At 39.1% G+C, this 18,847-nt stretch overlaps 1 protein-coding gene across 3 annotated transcripts in view; it reads right to left on the bottom strand.

The window, feature by feature from the left end:
* The window catches only part of LOC140466478 (flap endonuclease GEN homolog 1), a 51,092-nt gene that overhangs the window by 21,597 nt on the left and 10,648 nt on the right, over nt 1–18,847 (bottom strand). For all 3 annotated transcript variants that reach the window (XM_072561978.1, XM_072561979.1, XM_072561982.1), the window contains 4 exons: nt 13,888–14,082; nt 12,095–12,287; nt 8,254–8,430; nt 2,008–2,118 (listed from right to left, as the gene is read on the bottom strand). In XM_072561978.1, coding sequence (XP_072418079.1) covers nt 2,008–2,118; nt 8,254–8,430; nt 12,095–12,287; nt 13,888–14,048 — 642 coding nt within the window. In that variant the 5' untranslated portion in view covers nt 14,049–14,082. The remainder of the gene's footprint in view (nt 1–2,007; nt 2,119–8,253; nt 8,431–12,094; nt 12,288–13,887; nt 14,083–18,847) is intronic.

Raw genomic sequence — 18,847 nt, 5'->3', positions numbered from 1 at the left:
TGCCTTCTCCACCGCACTATTTACCTGGGTGGCAACTTTCAAAGATCTGTGTACATGGACACCAAGATCCCTCTGCTCATCCACACTATCCGACGATTAGCCCAGTACCCCATCTTTTTGTTACTCTTACCAAAGTGAATCACGTCACACTTAGCTACATTGAACTCCATTTGCCACCTTTCTGCCCAGCTCTGCAGCTTATCTATATTCCGCTGTAACCTGCCACATCCTTCCTCACTGTCAACAACTCCTCGAACTTTTGTATCATCCGCAAACTTGCTCACCCAATCTTCTAACCCCTCCTCCAGGTCATTTATAAAAATGACAAACAGCAATGGTCCCAAAACTGATCCTTGCGGAACACCACTAATAACTGCACTCCAAGATGAACCGTTACCATCAACTACTACCCTCTGTCTTCTTCCAGCCAGCCAATTCCTAATCCAAACCTCCAACTCACCCTCAATGCCATACCTCCGTATTTTTTGCAGTAGCCTACCATGGGGAACCTTATCAAATGCCTTACTAAAATCCATAAACACCACATCTACCGCTTTACCCTCGTCCACCTCCTTAGTCACCTTCTCAAAGAATTCAATAAGGTTTGTGAGGCACGTCCTGCCCTTCACAAAACCATGCTGACTATCCTTGATCACATTATTCCTATCCAGATGTTCATAAATCCTATCCTTTACAATTCTCTCTAAGACTTTGCCCACAACAGAAGTGAGACTCACCGGCCTATAGTTACTAAGGTTATCCCTACTCCCCTTCTTGAACAAGGGAACCACATTTGCTTGCCTCCAGTCTTCTGGCACTATTCCTGTAGACAACGAGGACATAAAAATCAAGGCCAATGGCTCTGCAATCTCCTCCCTTGCTTCCCAGAGAATCCTAGGATAAATGCCATCAGGCCCAGGGGACTTATCTATTTTCACCCTTTCCAGAATTTCCAAAACCTCTTCCCTACATACCTCAAAGCCATCAATTCTACTTAATTGTGACTCAGTATTCACATCGGCAACAATGTCCTGTTCCTGAGTGAATACTGACGAAAAGTATTCATTCAGTGTCTCCCCAATCTCTTCAGCCTCCACACGCAACTTCCCACTACTATCCTTTACTGGACCTATTCCTACCCTAGTCATTCTTTTATTCCTGACATACCTATAGAAAGCCTTAGGATTTTCCCTAATCCTACCAACTAAGGACCTTTCATGTCCCCTCCTTGCTGCTCTTAGCTCTCTCTTCAGGTCCTTCCTGGCTACCTTATAACTCTCTATCGCCCCAATTGAACCTTCACGCCTCATCTTTACATAGGCCGCCCTCTTCCATTTAACAAGGGATTCCAATTCCTTATTAAACCACGGCTCCCTCACACGACCCTTTCCTCCCTGCCTGACAGGTACATACTTATCAAGGACACTCAATAGTTGCTCCTTGAACAAGCTCCACATATCAATTATGCCCTTGCCTTGAAGCCTACTTTTCCAAGCCACGCATCCTAAGTCATGCCTCACCGCATCATAATTTCCCTGCCCCCAGCTATAACTCTTACCCTGCAGTGCACACTTATCCCTCTCCATCACTAAAGTAAAAGTCACCGAATTGTGGTCACTGTCCCCAAAGTGCTCACCTACCTATCCATGAACTATATAATTCTTGTATAATTTTATTTTTACTTTCCTTAATATGCTTAATTATGAACTGCATCCCTTAGCTATCAAAATAACTTACTAAAAATTATGAAACAGTTCAGTACCAATGCAGACAACCAATTCACCTCCAATGCTTCCTCCCCCACCCCAAACACACATTTGCTCTCCAATTTCTATGTTTCTTATTTGTCAAACAAATTCATTAATGACAATGCATTCAATCTAAATTGCAGCTTTCTTTTAAATTTCATGTAATTTCAATTAATAGGAACTATGTTAAAACATTCAACTGCAGCATAGCTTTCTATTTTTACTGGTACAACACCTGCAATTTTGAACTGATTCATACCTTTGGCAAGTAATCACAGCCAAGTAAAATTGCGAAGCCAATCAATGCATCTCGATCAAGACCTAATTTGGAGTAAATTATTGCCATTTTATAGCAGTCCACGTGGGGATCCTATCAAAGAAAAAGAACATAAAATAATTAGTATTTCACTCTGACGAGTCAAGAAGCCAGTTATGAAAATGAAAGATCTGGTCACTCAATATTATATTAATGTTTAGCATGTTCCATGCACCAGATGGAAGCGTAGATCCTCTATGGCATCTAACAATTCCCCAGGTCAATAAACTATTCACATATAAAAAATTGTTAGCAGTAGAAAAATCCAGCACTTACCCAAGCTATTGTATATAAAATACATTGAGAGAAATTATTTGTTTAATATGATTTGATTTAATTTATTGTAGTCATGTGTACCTCAATACAGTGAAAAGTTTTGTTTGCGCGCAATACAGGCAGATCATAGTAAACAAGAATATACAGATCATAGGTTGGACATACAGATGATATACTGCTGGGCATCAAAAAAAGGAAATGCTAAAGCGTCTTGAATGCATACTATTTTCCAGTCCAATGTGGATCCTCGTTTTAATAAACTGTCTACATTATATTTCTTCTAAGATAACCAGATGAAAGTGAGAGGTCAGATGACTGAGTTGCCTGTCCAGTGTCAAGGTTTGTGACATCTGCTCAGGGCTGAAGTGGGTCTTGGGAGTGAGATATGGAGGATCCAGTAGTTCTGGTGCATGTAGGTACCAATGACATTGGTAGAATAAAGAAGGAGATTCTGCATAACTCCTGTGTGAGGGATGAGGTGCTAAATTAAGCAAAATCTCATAGGTCAAAAGCTTTGGCATTATTGCCTGAGCAACATGCAAATTTATAAAGGGAAAATCAGACCAGTGAGGTCATTGTCTGGTTCAAAGACTGGAGTGGGATATTTGGGTTCTGGTTTGTGGAGCACTGGCACCAAGACTGGGAAAGGTAGGATCTACATAGTCTCCACCTGAACTGTGCTGGGTCTAGTGTTCTTGTGAACCACATAGTCAGGGAAGTAGAAAGGATTTTAAACTGAATGATGAGGGCAAGGGATCAAGTTTTGGAAGATGCGGTAAATCAAAAAAAAAAGAGTCAAGGTCGAAGAAAAGGAATTAATGTGGGAAATGATATACAGATTATAACAGGGAGGAACAGAATCTGAATTTAAGTCAACAAATTCACAAAAAGAGTAAAGGGTTAAAAACTAAAAGCTCTACATCTGAATGCGTATAGCATTTGAAACAAAACAGATAAATTGAGACTGCAAAATAGAAATGAATATTATGATCTGATAGATATTCCAGAGACATAGCTGCAGGATGGCATGGACTAGGACCTGAAGCTTGAAAGATATAAGACATGCAGAGATGACAGGAAATTAGGGAAAGGTGCAGTGCTGGATCTGTCAGTTAATGGCAGTATTAACACAATAGAGCAGGATGACTAAGCTCAGAAAATCAAGATGTGGAAACAGTTTGGTTGGAATTAGAAATCATAACGTCGCTTGTGGATGTGCTGTACTAACCCCAGAGCAATTACCATATATTAATGTAGGGTAGAAAGGAAGAAATAAGGGTAGCTTATCAGAAAGGAATGGCATTGACCAATCAAGGTTTTAACCTATATATTGGCTGGAAGAGTCAGATGGGAAAAGGTAGTCTAGACGAGGAGTTCATAAAATGTTTTTCAGACAGTTTCTTAGAACAGCATGTTCTGAAGCTGATCAGAAAGCAGCCTTTACCAGAGCTGGTACTGTGCAATTACATAGGATTAATGACCTCAGTGAAAGTGCCCCTCGGTGACAATGGTTACAATATACTGAATTTTACATTCAGCTTGCAAATGACAGGAATGGTTCTGAAACTGCTTTTCCAAAATTTAAATAGGACAACTATGAGGGCATGAAAGCAGAGTTGGCTAAAGCTATTTGGTAAATTAAGTTAAAGGATCAATCAATGGAGATTCAGAGGCTGACAGTCTATTTCAGAATATACAGAATAGGTACTTTCCAATGAATAAAAGAAAAATTCCAAAGGATAGCCTAGAAATGTTAAAGATTCAAGCAAAGAAAACATATAACTGTGCAAAGAGAGGAGAAAGGTCAGAAGGTTGGACAGAATTTTTAAAAAACACCAAAGAATGAACAAAAAATTAAGGGAAAAATAGGGTATGAAAGAAAGCCAACCAGAAATATAAAAGCAGATAACACACATTCATAAAAATAATTAAAGTAAATAAAATGTAAAGTGAATGTGTGTCCTATCAAAAATTAGTCTGGAGACTTAACAATGGAAAATAAGGAAATGACAAATGAATTTAACAGGTCCTTTGCATCTGCCTTCACTATATAGGATACAAACATACATCTCAGGATTGTCCAGGAAGTGAAGGGAGGAAGGAACTCAAGAAAATCACAATCACCCGAGAAGTAGTTCTGAGTAAATTGTCAGAGTCTTTGATTGGAAAGTTTTTAGGTCCTGATGGTATGCAGTTTTACAAGTAGCTAGTGAGTTTGGCAATGCATCGGTTTCAATTTTCCAAAACTGCCTGACCCAGAGGTAAACCCATTAAAATTGAAGATAACAAACCCAAAAGGGTAGGGAGACAGCAAACATGAAACTACAGACAAGTTAGCTTAACATCTGTCATAGGGAAATGATTGAAAGTATTATTAAAAAAATATATAATGGGGCACTTCAATAAGTTAGTGGTAATCAGGCAACATGGTTTTGAGAATGGGAATTCATGTTTGACCGATCTGTTGAAATTCCTTCAAGAAGTATCACTTGCTGTAAATAAAAGGGAACTGGTGGATGTACTGTACTTAGAATTTCACAAGGTATTTGAAAAGGTGCCATATCAAAGGTTATTGCAGAAAATAAAATTTCATAGTGTAGAGGTAGCATATGAGTTATGACTCAATAATATACAGCTAAGGTGAATGAAGGAAATTGAAGGTACTTTAATTGAAGGCACAATTGAAGGAAATTCAGGCACTTTACCTGAATGCTCGTAGCATTCATAACAAAGCAGATGAACTAATGGCACAGATCATAGTGAATGATTATGATGTGGTAGGCATCACAAAGACTTGGTTATGGGGGGCGGGGGGGGTCAGGACTGGCAGTTAAACCTCCAAGGATTTTCAACTTATCGAAAAGATGGAGGTCGGCAGAAGGGGTGGGGTTGCCTTGTTAGTTAAGAACAAAATTAAATGTATGGCACTAAATGACATAGCGTCAGATGATGTGGAGTCTGTGTGGGTGGAATTGAGGAACCACAAAGGCAAAAAAACCATAATTGGAGTTGTGTACAGACTTCCTAACAGTGGTCAGGACCAGGGACGCAACATGTACCGGGAAATAGAGAAGGCATGTCAGAAAGGCAAGGTCACAGTGATCATGGGAGACTTCAATATGCAGGTGGACTGGGTAAATAACGTTGCCAGTGGATCCAAAGAAAGGGAATTCTTGGAATGCTTACAGGATGGCTTTTTGGAACAGCTTATCATGGAGCCCACAAGGGAGCAGGCTATTCTGGACCTAGTGCTTTGCAATGAACCAGACTTTATAAAAGATCTTAAAGTAAGGGAACCCTTAGGAAGCAGCGATCATAATATGGTAGAGTTCAGCCTGCAGTTTGAAAGAGAGAAGGCAAAATTGGATGTAATGGTGTTACAGTTAAATAAAGGTAATTATGAGGGCATGAGAGAGGAACTGACAAAAATAGACTGGAAGCAGAGGCTAGCGGGGAAGACAGTATAGCAAAAGTGGCAGGAGTTTGTGGGTATTATTGAGGTTTATCCCCAAGAAAAGAAAGATTATCCGGGGAGGGATTAGACAGCCATGGCTGACAAAGGAAGTCAGGAAATGTATTAAAGAAAAAGAGAGATCCTATAAAGTGGCCAAGAGCAGTGGGAAATCAGAAGATTGGGAAGGCTACAAAAACAAACAGAGGATAACAAAGAGAGAAAGAAGGAAGGAGAGGATCAAATATGAAGGTAGGCTAGCCAGTAATATTAGAAATGATAGTAAAAGTTTCTTTCAATACATAAGAAACAAACGACAGGCAAAAGTAGACATTGGGCCACTTCAAACTAATGCTGGAAGCCTAGTGATGGGAGATAAGGAACGAGCAGGAGAACTTAACAAGTACTTTGCGTCAGTTTTCACAGTGGAAGACATGAACAATATCCCAACAATTAAAGGGAGTCAGGGGGCTGAGTTGAGTATGGTTGCCATTACAAAAGAGACAGTGCTAGAAAAGCTAAAAAGTCTTAAAATTGATAAATCTCCTGGCCCCGATGGGATACATCCTAGAGTTCTGAGAGAGGTGGCTGAGGAAATAGCGGAGGCATTGGTTGAGATCTTTCAAGAGTCACTGGAGTCAGGGAAAGTCCTGGATGATTGGAAGATCGCTGTTTTAACCCCCTTGTTCAAGAATGGATCAAGACAAAAGGTGGAAAATTAGAGGCCAATTAGCCTAACCTCGGTTGTTGGTAAAATTCTAGAATCCATTATTAAGGATGAGGTTTCTAAATTCTTAGAAGAGCAGAGTCTGATTAGAACAAGTCAACATGGATTTAGTAAGGGGAGGTCATGCCTGACAAACCTGTTGGAATTCTTTGAAGAGGTGACAAGTAGGTTAGACCAGGGAAACCCTGTGGATGTGGTCTATCTGGACTTCCAAAAGGCCTTTGATAAGATGCCACACGGGAGGCTGCTGAGCAAGGTGAGGGCCCATGGTGTTCGAGGTGAGCTACTGGGATGGATTGAGGATTGGCTGTCTGACAGAAGGCAGAGAGTTGGGATAAAAGGTTCTTTTTCGGAATGGCAGCCGATGACAAGCGGTGTCCCGCAGGGTTCAGTGTTGGGCCGCAGCTGTTCGCATTATATATTAATGATCTGGATGAAGGGACTGGGGGCATTCTAGTGAAGTTTGCAGATGATATGAAGTTAGGTGGACAGGCAGGTAGTACTGAGAAAGTGGGGAGGATGCAGAAGGAGCTAGACAGTTTGGGAGAGTGGTCCAGGAAATGGCTGATGGAATTCAACGTGAACAAATCCGAGGTCTTGCACTTTGGCAAAAAGAATAAAAGCATAGACTACTTTCTAAACGGTGATAAAATTCGTAAAGCCAATGTACAAAGGGATCTGGGAGTGCTAGTCGAGGATTCTCTGAAGGTCAACATGCAGGTTGAGTCCGTGATTAAGAAAGCGAATGCAATGTTGTCACTTATCTCAAGAGGGTTGGAATATAAAAGCACCGTTGTGCTCCTTAGACTTTATAAAGCTCTGGTTAGGCCCCATTTGGAGTACTGTGTCCAGTTTTGCTCCCCACACCCCAGGAAGGACATACTGGCACTGGAACGTGTCCAGCGGAGATTCACACGGATGATCCCAGAAATGGTAGGTCTAACATATGAGGAACGGCTGAAGATCCTGGGATTGTATTCATTGGAGTTTAGAAGATTAAGGGGAGACTTAATAGAGACGTACAAGATAATACATGGCTTGGAAAGGGTGGACGCTAGGAAATTGTTTCCATTAGGTGTGGAGACTAGGACCTGTGGACACAGCCTTAAAATTAGAGGGGGTCAATTCAGAACAGAAATGCGGAGACTATTCTTCAGCCAGAGAGCGGTGGGCCTGTGGAATTCATTGCCGCAGAGTGCAGTGGAGGCCGGGATGCTAAATGTCTTCAAGGCAGAGATTGATAGATTCTTGTTGTCTCGAGGAATTAAGGGCTACGGGGAGAATGCGTGGGTAAGTGGAGTTGAAATGCCCATCAGCCATGATTGAATGGTGGAATGGACTTGATGGGCCGAATAGACTTACTTCCACTCCTACGTCTTATGGTCTTATGAAGGGTAATGATAAAAGATTGTACCGTACATCAAGAGATATTCCATTTCCCAGCAGATTGTCCATAGCATCTTTTAGTGGTAGGCTTGTCTTTGTAGCTATTCATAATTGATAATTTACAAAAATGTTTTAGCAGTCACACATTGGTCATTTGAGCTGTTTTCTTTACATTTGTTTTCTAATTTGTTTTCAGTCAGTTCTGAATTGCTGCTATTTTGTTTTGAGTTAATTAACAAAATGGGACAGTGACAGAAAATAAACAATGAGGGGAACATAATCCTCAACTGATTGAAATTTAGGTAATAGGTATAGATGATATCGTTAACATTATCACATATTGAGGTACCTTTGTGTTCATGGTAAAGTTTCTGTATACAGTTTGAGCTCCATACAAGAAAGCATCACCATCATTGGTGATACAACCATCAACATATCCATTTTCATTTAGGTAGGCACACATGGCTTCGGCCTCTCCAGCTGCACAAATCCATGGGATGCCTAAACAATCCAGCAGTTCACAACACTGAAAATAAAAACAACACAATTCATAATTACAGAAGTTTTTTTGGTAAACATTTCTATTTGTCAAGACCTAAGGATTAGGAACACATATACTAACTTCTGTTATTCATTGACTTGGATATGTGCCAACAAGTTGTGAAATCTCTTTTTATTTAACTAACATATTGCTTTTCTCTTAAACTCAGACATGAATACAGTAAAAAAGAGGCGATTCGGTGCACAACGTCCACGCTGGTCATCAAGGATCTGATAACATCAATTTCATTTTCTAGTTTATGTCTTATGTCCTTGGAGGCCCTGTGAAGCAAGCAAATACTTAAATAGAACCCAGGAACTTGAGTACTCCAGTGAAAATCTATGAACCAGGTATGATCTGAGCATGCAACCATCTGATTTGGAATCAAGTTCACTATCGTTGCAACACAAGCCCACTCCATTATTCTTCCAGCCAAAGTGGCTAAGTTCACATCTTCCCACATTCTATTCCACCTGACAAATTTATGCCCACTCACCTAGCCTGCCCCTGTATCTCTTTGAGACTTCTTACTCCTATTGACAACTTATTTTCCTACCTATCTTGGTGTCATTAGCAAACATAGGTATCATACAGTCAGTCCCTTCATCCAAGTCACTGACACGGATTGCACATAGTTGAAGGCCCAGCAAGGAACCTTGTAGAACTCCTCTAGTTACAGCCTGGCAAACCGAAAAGACCTATTTACTCCTTCCCATTAACTAACCAATCCCCTATCCATGCTAATATGTTACCGAGTACTCTAAAGACTCTTGAGAGGGACCTTATAAAATTTGATGCTGATTACATAAGATGAGATTAGGAAAGATTACTAAACGTTGTAATATATGAAAAACGAGCTGAATTAGGTCAGTCAGCCCTTCTAGCCTGCTCCACCATTTAATAAGATTATGGCTGATCTGTTTGTAACCTCAAATCCATATTCCTACTTACCACTGACAGCATGGCTTGATCAAAGAGGTAGGAATTAAGGAGTATGTTAAAGAACTAAAGTGCGGTATAGAATCAGAGAAATTTTGGGAAGAAATTATAGTTTAGAGTTCAGGCAGCTGAAAATACAACTGCAAATGGAGGCGTGATTAAAAATGGATCTTCAAAATGCAGAGAGATTCAAGATTGTGGGGCTGGAGGAGTTGGCAGATATAGGGAAGAAATGAAGGGAGTTTAAAGCAAGGGTGAGAATTTTAAAATTGAGGTATTGTTTAACTGGAAACCAGTGTAGGTCAGTGAAAACAAGATGATGAATGAATGAGATTTGATCCAAATTAGATCACCAGCAACAGAGTTTGACTGACTCAAGTTTATGGAGGGTTTTGAAGTATGATTATTTGTTTATGTGGTAACATGAGGCGATTTAGAAATAATTTTGAATGAGCTTATCAAAACAAACAAAACTATATTTTATAAAAAGCTCTATTTTTCAAATTTGAATTCTGCAACGATATTCAAATAGGTGCATGAATAGAAAAGGCTCAGAGGGATATTGGCCAAACACAGGCAAATTGGACTAGTTTTGCTTGGGAAACTTGGTCAGCATGGACTGTTTTTGTGCTGTATGACTCTATTACTATAAATAAAATCACAGTGTTACTTAACCTAACAAACTCAAGAAAATCAAAAAGACAGCTGAGCCAGACAAAAATGCTAAAGCGGTTATCCAACAAGTTATGTGTTGCTTGTCTAAGAATTTTGCTACTATTCATAGCTATCCCCTAAACATTTAGAAGCGCAAGTGCCAGGAGGGTTGATATTCCTCAATGGATAGCTGGTTTACAGTGCTAATAAAACAGAAGATTTCCTTGAATGAAGACTTTACTAAACTGTAATGACATTCAAGAATGATTAAACTTAGCATATTAAGTTGTTTCTTGAAAGGTACCAATTTAACATGTTGGTGTGGTGTAGTATGGTGTGGCTGATGCTGATTCAAGATTTATGACTGGGAGATGTAATTAGGAGGAATTAACTAGGCAAATGAATCAAATTTACTTACATGGAGAACCTCACACATAAGACTTTTGACACATTTTATCTTATTTCAAACAAATCAGTCAGAAAACAGAGGAACACCAAAATGAATATGATGAGGAAAGAAACAGCATCATACATTCACAGGCCACCAGTTCAGACAAAGACACCGTACAAATTTTACAGATACAGAAGCTTGAACACATGCACCAGCAGGTTCAGGAACATTTTTTTCCTGGCCGTTATTAGACTGCTGAATGGACTTTCTAGCTTCAAATAATACTAATCTTGCTAACGCTGATCTCGCCTAACGCAACGTAACCTATACGCCCCTAAGTCTTTTTGATCTGTACATCCTTGCTTCATATGATCTGCTTGTAATGCTCGTAAAAAAAGCTTTTTACAGTACCTCGGTACACCTGACAACAAATCAAACAATCAAGTAGGATCGGCAAAAAGCCAGGGCAAGGGATAAAATTGTTGAAGGCGCCAGATTGTTGGAGGGCAAGGGCATAGGCATACATAAGCCCTGCTGCAGAAGGCTCAGAAGAGGATTTTAATTGGTCAAGCTGCAGAAAATGGCTGATGGGGGTACATACCAAAAAGCTTTGTGGATTGAAGTTTGCCAGAAAGCCTGTAATCCATATTTTGGAGCATGAAGGAGCCAGCATGAAAATGGCACAGCATTTTGTACAGGATTTGAAGGTCATACTTTTGAACATGGTAATAGTGGCCAAGTGGAGGAAAACAATTTGAACCCAAACATAATAGAGACCTGATGGCTAATGTTTCAGCTTCAAATGCAGCACATGCAGCTACCACTAAATGTCTGAACGATACACAGACACTAAGGCCAAAGTCATGCATATTCAACTTTCTGTTATGCAAACTTTGAATGCGGTCATCATGTTTATAGATACCAATGTTCAAAGAACTCACAAAGTGGCAAAAGTGCTAAGGAAAACAAACATGCTGTCACGCTCAGACTGACAGCATTTAGTGTCCCATAACAGTCTCATTTGAGAGGTATTATTTTACCATCATGACTAATTATTTTATCTGGGTTTTCTCATTCCCTTTGTATGAATATTTCTTTTATTGAATGCCAAAGCTCCTGAATTGAATTTTGGCTCACAACTTTAGACAATGCCTCAATACCCTCCCAATCTTATTGGAGATTCAGCCTTGATCACAGCACATATCCCTGCATTTAAAACACAAAATTTTGAATTATTTGCAATATGTTCTAGTGTAGGAGGGCTATCACTAGGTAATTTAGGATTTTTCTCACAAACTAATTATTAGGGACTATATATGTATACTCTAAGTGGTCACTAACTGCACATGCCGGCATCAAAATGGCATACTTTGCATCGGAAGTGTATGTAAATGGCAAGATATGATTTTAGAACTCTAACAGTCTTCCTAATGATCAGAAATTATCTTGTTTTATCCACTTCAACTTGAAGGATCAGTGAAGCAAATTCTTTAAATATGAAATGCATCAAATATTGGAGCATTCTGAAAACAAAGCTCAACCTTGAATTTGAATGTCTCATGTTGATTGTAAACTTCTAAAATCATAAATAAGTCATAACAAATATTTGCCTAGGAGCTTATGTTACATTTTAAAATAAATGCTCACTTCTCAAAGAGTACAAACCTCTTTAAGGACAGATTTAAAATGGGATCTTTTTGTTCGAACAGTAGAGCTTCCTTGCTTTCTGGCCAAACCACGCCTTGCCTCATTCCGTTTATTCATTGTATCAATCTTCAGTTTTGGTGCATTTCCCTCTACCACAAAGACAAGTCTCACATCCATCAAGGTGAGACATGAAATACGAAAAAACAAATTTCTAAAATTAAAGCAAGACATGGATCAACATCAATATTGAAATAAGAAAAGAAAATAGGTTACAAATGCTAAATACCGAATAAAACCAGAAAAATCTTGATCAAAGGTTAAACAAGAATTGTGAACTTGCTTTTCTCTTTACTAATGACTGATCCATATTTTTCAGTTCCCCTTTTGCTCTGCATCAATAATAAGTATAACAATATGGCAAAATGACTATGATATTAATTCCTGATCCAAAGATAATTTGCAAATCTGAACAATTATTAAAATACATTTCACATTGTATGTCAATTCTGAGGGTGCTGGCCACATAGAAATGAGAAACCAATATAAAATTATTTTGAATCAACCTGCTTGAACATGATGTAACATACTTCCATGGCAAGTGGGATATTAACTAGGAGAAAGTGAGGACTGCAGATGCTGGAGATTAGAGCTGAAAATGTGTTGCTGGAAAAGCGCAGCAGGTCAGGCAGCATCCAAGGAGCAGGAGAAGGGCTCATGCCCGAAACATCGATTCTCCTGCTCCTTGGATGCTGCCTGACCTGCTGCGCTTTTCCAGCAACACATTTTCAGCTCAGGTGGGATATTAATCCAGACTTTCTGCCCCACAGGCATTATCAACACACACAAGATGTTGCTTGTTTAAGGAATACTATAATTAGCAGGATGGAAGAAATTGGATATCTATCCTCTTTGTGTTGAATCTTCAGTTTCATATGCTTGTGCTGATTTTATTTTTGCATAATTAAGGAAGCACACCTGTCTGTTTCTTCATAATTTAAACCTTGCTTGATAATTTCAATATGATTTTCATTACCACCGTTAACACTGTCCTTGTTTTCTCTTCTTTCCTAATCTAACAGAGTTCAATTTCTATGCAAAAAGAACTGGCATGACTTACTTGCTCTTTGTCTCCACATTACTGCCAATCCCAGACTTGAACCAGTCATTAGCAGAGTGAGAATATACTAGGGAAACCTTTCCTTATCCCTCCCTTTATGAAGTATCTCGTTTATCTACTGGCATACTGAAATCAAGTCAAACCAAGTAAGAAATTAGCAAAAAATATTCTTGTCATTGAGGCACAAGTACTCCATTGCTCTTAGAAACCAGACATTCATGTATGGTTCTAAAATGAATATTGACATGTATCATAAAACCTCATGGGAGACAGTGTGTAGTGGCAATATCATTGGAGTAGTAATTGAGATAGCCAGAGTAAAGCTCTGTGAGCACGCAAAACTCTCCACAGCAGCTGGTGGGAATTTAGAATCAATTAATAAGCTGCAATTAATACTACCATCTGGAATATAAAGGTAGTCTCAGCAATAGTGACTACCATTGAATGTTGTTAAAAATCCATCTAGTTCACTGAAGTATCATTTCATATTTTAGTTCACTAATGTCTTTAAGTAAGGAAATCTGCAGTCTTTATCTAGCTCACCTATATGTGACTCACAACAATATAGTCAATTTTTAACCATCCATTAAAATGCCAAGCAAATCACTCAATTCAAGGGCAATTAGAGATGGATAGTAATAGATGCCCACATCCCATGAAAGAATGTTAAGTACTTTTTAAAAGTGTAAGTTACCTGAGATGTGGCTTGACAACAGTTCCGATCATGCCTTTCACAGTTTGAGCCTCACAAACCCATAAGCTCATATCCACAGCCAACGTTTTCCCTTTTAGATTCTGTAGTGGAACATATTCTTTAACAGGCTCTAATATTTGCCACAAGTCATTCACTCCCATGCTTCCAGCTTTTAATGCTGAACACTGACTCTTCCTATAAAAAAGACAAAATATAAATCTTACTATCAAAGTGAACCATCAACATTGTGTAATATAGCCAAGGAGACAGATGTTTATTTCAGAATCCACAAACTCTCAAATCATCAGTGTGGTTCAGTTTGTAGATTTCTTATCTGAGTCAAAATGTCATGGCCAAGTCCCATTCTGAGATTTGAGGATGATACTTCTGTCCAGTATGATGGAAGCACTGTCATGTCAGATATGGTGTCTTTTAAATAAGATTCGAAAGCAAAGTTTTGTCTGCTGCCTCAGGTGAACTTAAAGTACACTCGGGCACACTTATAAAAGGTAAGGAAAATGCCCATGAGGAGGTTGTTGCTTCTAACATCCTGCTATGCTCAACCTGTACCAGGTTTTCTACTTTGCAAAAGCAACCTGACTGCAAAAGTATGTTATAATTATACTTTGGTACGTCCTAAAGCTGTGAAGGAGCTACAGAAATGCAAGTTCTTTCCTTAGGATCAATGCAGTTGCATATCAAGCAAAATTAAACAAAACCCTTAGATGTTTTCAATGTCATTATATGACAATTCAAAACATACCTTGAATGTGACAATACATAAATGTGCATGAGCTGAATTTTAATCTGGGTACAGAGGCGTGTTTGTAGAGTGTGATCCAGACACTATTTATTGGAGGAAGTCTGATTTTTCATGCCCATGCTCCTCAGGCATTTCCGTGGATCAGGGCTGTCTTGTGTGAAAAAAGACACATTTGCTCTGAGTTTAGGATCCCCATTTATTTGGGGAATGAAAACTGCATTTCCTCCCTAATACTATTTATGGCTGATGAGGCAAAGTTTTGAAAGCACAGTGAAAGTAGGATAAGTATGGTATGATGTAGTGGCGATTACAGAGACATCATTGCAAGAGACCAGGTTTGGGAAAACTGAATAGCCAAAGATGGTCAGTTTCAGAAGGATAGGCAGCAGGATAAGGAGGTGGTGGAGCTTTGTTAGTAAAGGATTAAATCTGTACTGTGGCAAGAAATGAGCTAAACAAATAAAAGTAAATAAGCATAAGGACAGATTTGGCCCTAGTGAACTGATTAAGAAGACTAAAACGAGTAAAAGCGGATGAACATTTGGATTAAAGAAATATTTTCCAATATCAGCCTGAAACAGAAGCAGGTATATGTGGACATAAAATAATCCAGATCATTAAGCAGACAGACCTCACACAGTACAGAAACAGACCTTTCAGTCCAACCAGTCCATGCTGAACATAATCCTGAACTAAATTAGTCCCATCTGCCTGCTACTGGCCCATATCCCTCAAAACCTTTCCTATTTATGTACTTATCCAAATGTGTTTTATACGTTATAATTGCACTAACATCTATCACTTCCTCAGAAAGTTCACTGCACACGCAAACCACCATCAATGGAAAATATTTACCCCTCATGTCTTTTTAAAAATCTCTTTTTAAAACTGTTCCCCCCGCAGTCTTGAAATCCCCCATCCTGGGTAAAAGACAATTACCATTAACTCAGTCTATACCCTTTGCTATTTTATAAACTTTCATAAAGTCGCCTCACAACCTCCTACACTTCAGTGAAAAACATCCCAGCCATTCCAGCCTTTCTTTATAAGTCGAACCTTCCATATCCAGCAACATCCTGGTAAGTTTCTTATGAACCCTCTCCAGCTTAATAAGATCCTTCCTACAACTGGACACATTGAGCTTCTATTGTATTTTGTACACTATGCTAAATCATGAACTTACCTCCTCTAAGTAATCTCTGCATTTAATTCCATAAACTATAAAGCACAGCATACATGTTGTTTAGCTGCAAACTGAAAGGTCCAGATCTATATTTTTCTGTTACACCCTCTAGTCTTAGACTCTTTAAACAGTGAAAGTGGTGTAGAGAGAACTATTTTCCTTATTACTTTGAAAACATCAAAAAATCACCTCTGAGATTCTAGGAACTACAATCCTTGTTTGTGCAATCTCTCACTGTAGTTTAATCTCTGGAGTCAGGTAAGTATGCAATGCAGTTGGCTTGAGGTAGATCCTAAGTAAATCTTAAGATGTGATGTCTAATCACATTTAAGTGTTTGAACTAGAATTTTTATGTTATAACTGCAGCATAACTTTTATTCCTCCTTAGATGTGATTTTCCTAGAAACAAAGAGACAGCACACTATCAACTTTGTTGACTATTTTCTGGACCTGTTCATGACATTTTAACGACCTCTCGACATGGACTCCAAATCCTTTTGGACTGTCAATATTTCTACCTTTTACTATTCAGAAAGTACCCTGTTCCATTTTCTTTTTAGGTTTTTCAATCTAAAGTGGACAATTGCATTTTTGCTGACAACTGAAATCCATTTGCAACAGTTTGGGCCATTTACTTAATTCATTAGTATCTTGTAATCATAGTTATACAGCATAGAAACAGGAATTTTAGCTACCATGTCTATGCCGACCAACAAATACCAAGTTATACTAACCCATTTACCTGAACTTGGCTCAAAGCTTATTTTGTCCTAGAATTTTAAGTACAAATCCAGATGTTTCTTAAATGTTGCGAGACTACCTGCCTTCACCATGTTCTCAGGCAGCACATTCCATATTTTTACCCACTACAGGTGATTTGTTTTTCCCTCAGGTCCCCTGTAAACCACTTACTCCTCACCTTAAACTTATGCCCTCTGATCTTAGGTGCATCTGCAAGGGGAAAATTCTTACAATCTAACCTGTGTATGCCTTTCATAATTTTGTATACCTCAATCGGATTCCCTCTCAGCCCTCTCTGCTCCAAGAGGAAACAACTTAGCCTATCCAATCTCCTCTTATAGCTTAGGCTTATGAATTAGGCTTATTGTCACATGTACTCACATGAGTACAGTGAAAAGTTTACAAGTCGTCACTTATGGTGGCATCTTAGGTACAAAGGTACCTGGGTACAGAATCGTGGTACAAAGCAAAAAAAAGCTAAAAGGTTAAACAGAACTATTTTTCTACTTTTTAGTAAGAAGGACTGTAAACAGTTCAGCACCACAGTCCATAAGCACCTAGCCATGCTGGGCTCGCATTTGTCACAAGGACTCAACTTCTCCTGCCTCAGCTTGACCTTGCTATCGCCCTGGGCTGCCTGCTCTTACCACCTTACAGCTTGTTTCTGCTATTGCCGCCACCACAGCAAACCTTTTCTTGCTCCCACTCTTGCTGCCAGCCAGCCCAAGCAACACCCTGGTGAATCTCCTCTAAACTCTCCAGTGCAATCACATTTCTTCCAACAGTATGATGACCAGAACTGCACACAGTTTAACCAATGTTTTAATAAGACTTCCTGGCTCCTATATTCCAAGTCTAGGTAATAAAGACAAGCATCTCGTATGACTTCTTTACCACCCAGTTAAACTGGGCTGAAATCTCAGGGGTCTATAGACTTGTGTGCCAAAATCCCTTTATTCCTTAGTAATCCCTAGAGACCTACTGTTCATTGTGTAAATCCATTCCTTATTGGATTTCCCAAATGCATTATCTCTCACTTATCAGGATTAAATTCCATCTGCCATTGCACTGCCCAGTTTATTAGCTGATCAATTTCAGACTGCAGTCTGAGACCATTCTCCTCACTATGAACAGCACTACCAATTTTCATTTACCTTTGTATTTTTATGCTTCCATTTTCAATCTAGCCTGTGTGTCATTAACAAATATGGAGACATGGCTCTCCATCTGATCACTGGAGCCATGACTAAATATGATCAATAGTTATGGTTCCAAAACTGATCCTCAGGGAGCACAAATTACATCCTACTAATTAGAGTACATGCTCATAATCTGTATTTTCTCTAACATTCAGTCAATTTCCTAAAGTGACCTATAATTTACCTTCAATTCTGTAAGCTTAGATTTTAACTAATTATTGCCAGTAATTGACCTTACTAAAAGCTTTCTAGATATTTAAATAAATAATATCCATAGAGATTGAACTGTCAACTACTTTCAGCACCTCTTCAAAAACGTTCAATTATGTGCATACTACGCAGCATGGCAGCTCAGTTTGCAGCTAGCTGTATTTACACTGTGAATGCAAGGTCACAGGGATAGGGCAGGCGGCAGGCTCTGGGTGAGGTGCTCTTTGGCGGGTCAGTGCAGACGCGATGAGCCAAATGGCCTCTTTGCTCACTATAGGGATTCTATTATTCATCTAGTATAACCAATCTTTCACAACTCTATGCAGCATTCCCTTTATTGAAAGGGAAATGAAACTTTTCAATTTTTAGGAAATTTTAAATCTTTTTCTTTAAAAAAACATCCCTGCACTGTTTATTGGGGTTGCCTGCCATTTTTAACAATCAATACAGCATATACGTGCTTCTTGTAGGATTTTCTTGCCTTGTGCATCAGGTGTACTGAGCCTATTAGCAACAAATAGCTTCAATCCATAAATGCAAATGCAGCAAGATGATTAAGTGGCAGCAGGAAGCAAAGCTGATGTACAGAAATGAAGCTGAAGGGAGCAACCATGTAAAGCACAACCACCAATGCCTAAGGCAGCAGGGCCAGAGGATGAATGGGAAACGAGGCTTGCAAGGCCAAGAAAAAAATTAAGTCTGCAAAGGAGGATAACGAGGGTAGAAAAGGAAAAGGCAAAGATAGGCAGCTAAGGAAAGAGGAAGGCGGTAAAAGGGAATGGACTGCAGTGTGGGAAATGTAGTTGCAAAGGGAAGAGAGCAGTTTTGAACCAAAAAAAGAGTTGTTTCTTGTATGTAAATTAG

The sequence above is a fragment of the Chiloscyllium punctatum genome, chromosome 3, assembly GCF_047496795.1.
Source record: "Chiloscyllium punctatum isolate Juve2018m chromosome 3, sChiPun1.3, whole genome shotgun sequence".
In the NCBI taxonomy this organism is placed as follows: Eukaryota; Metazoa; Chordata; class Chondrichthyes; order Orectolobiformes; family Hemiscylliidae; genus Chiloscyllium; species Chiloscyllium punctatum.
Note: the sequence above shows the minus strand (reverse complement) of the source record. Positions and strands in the feature narration are given on the sequence as shown.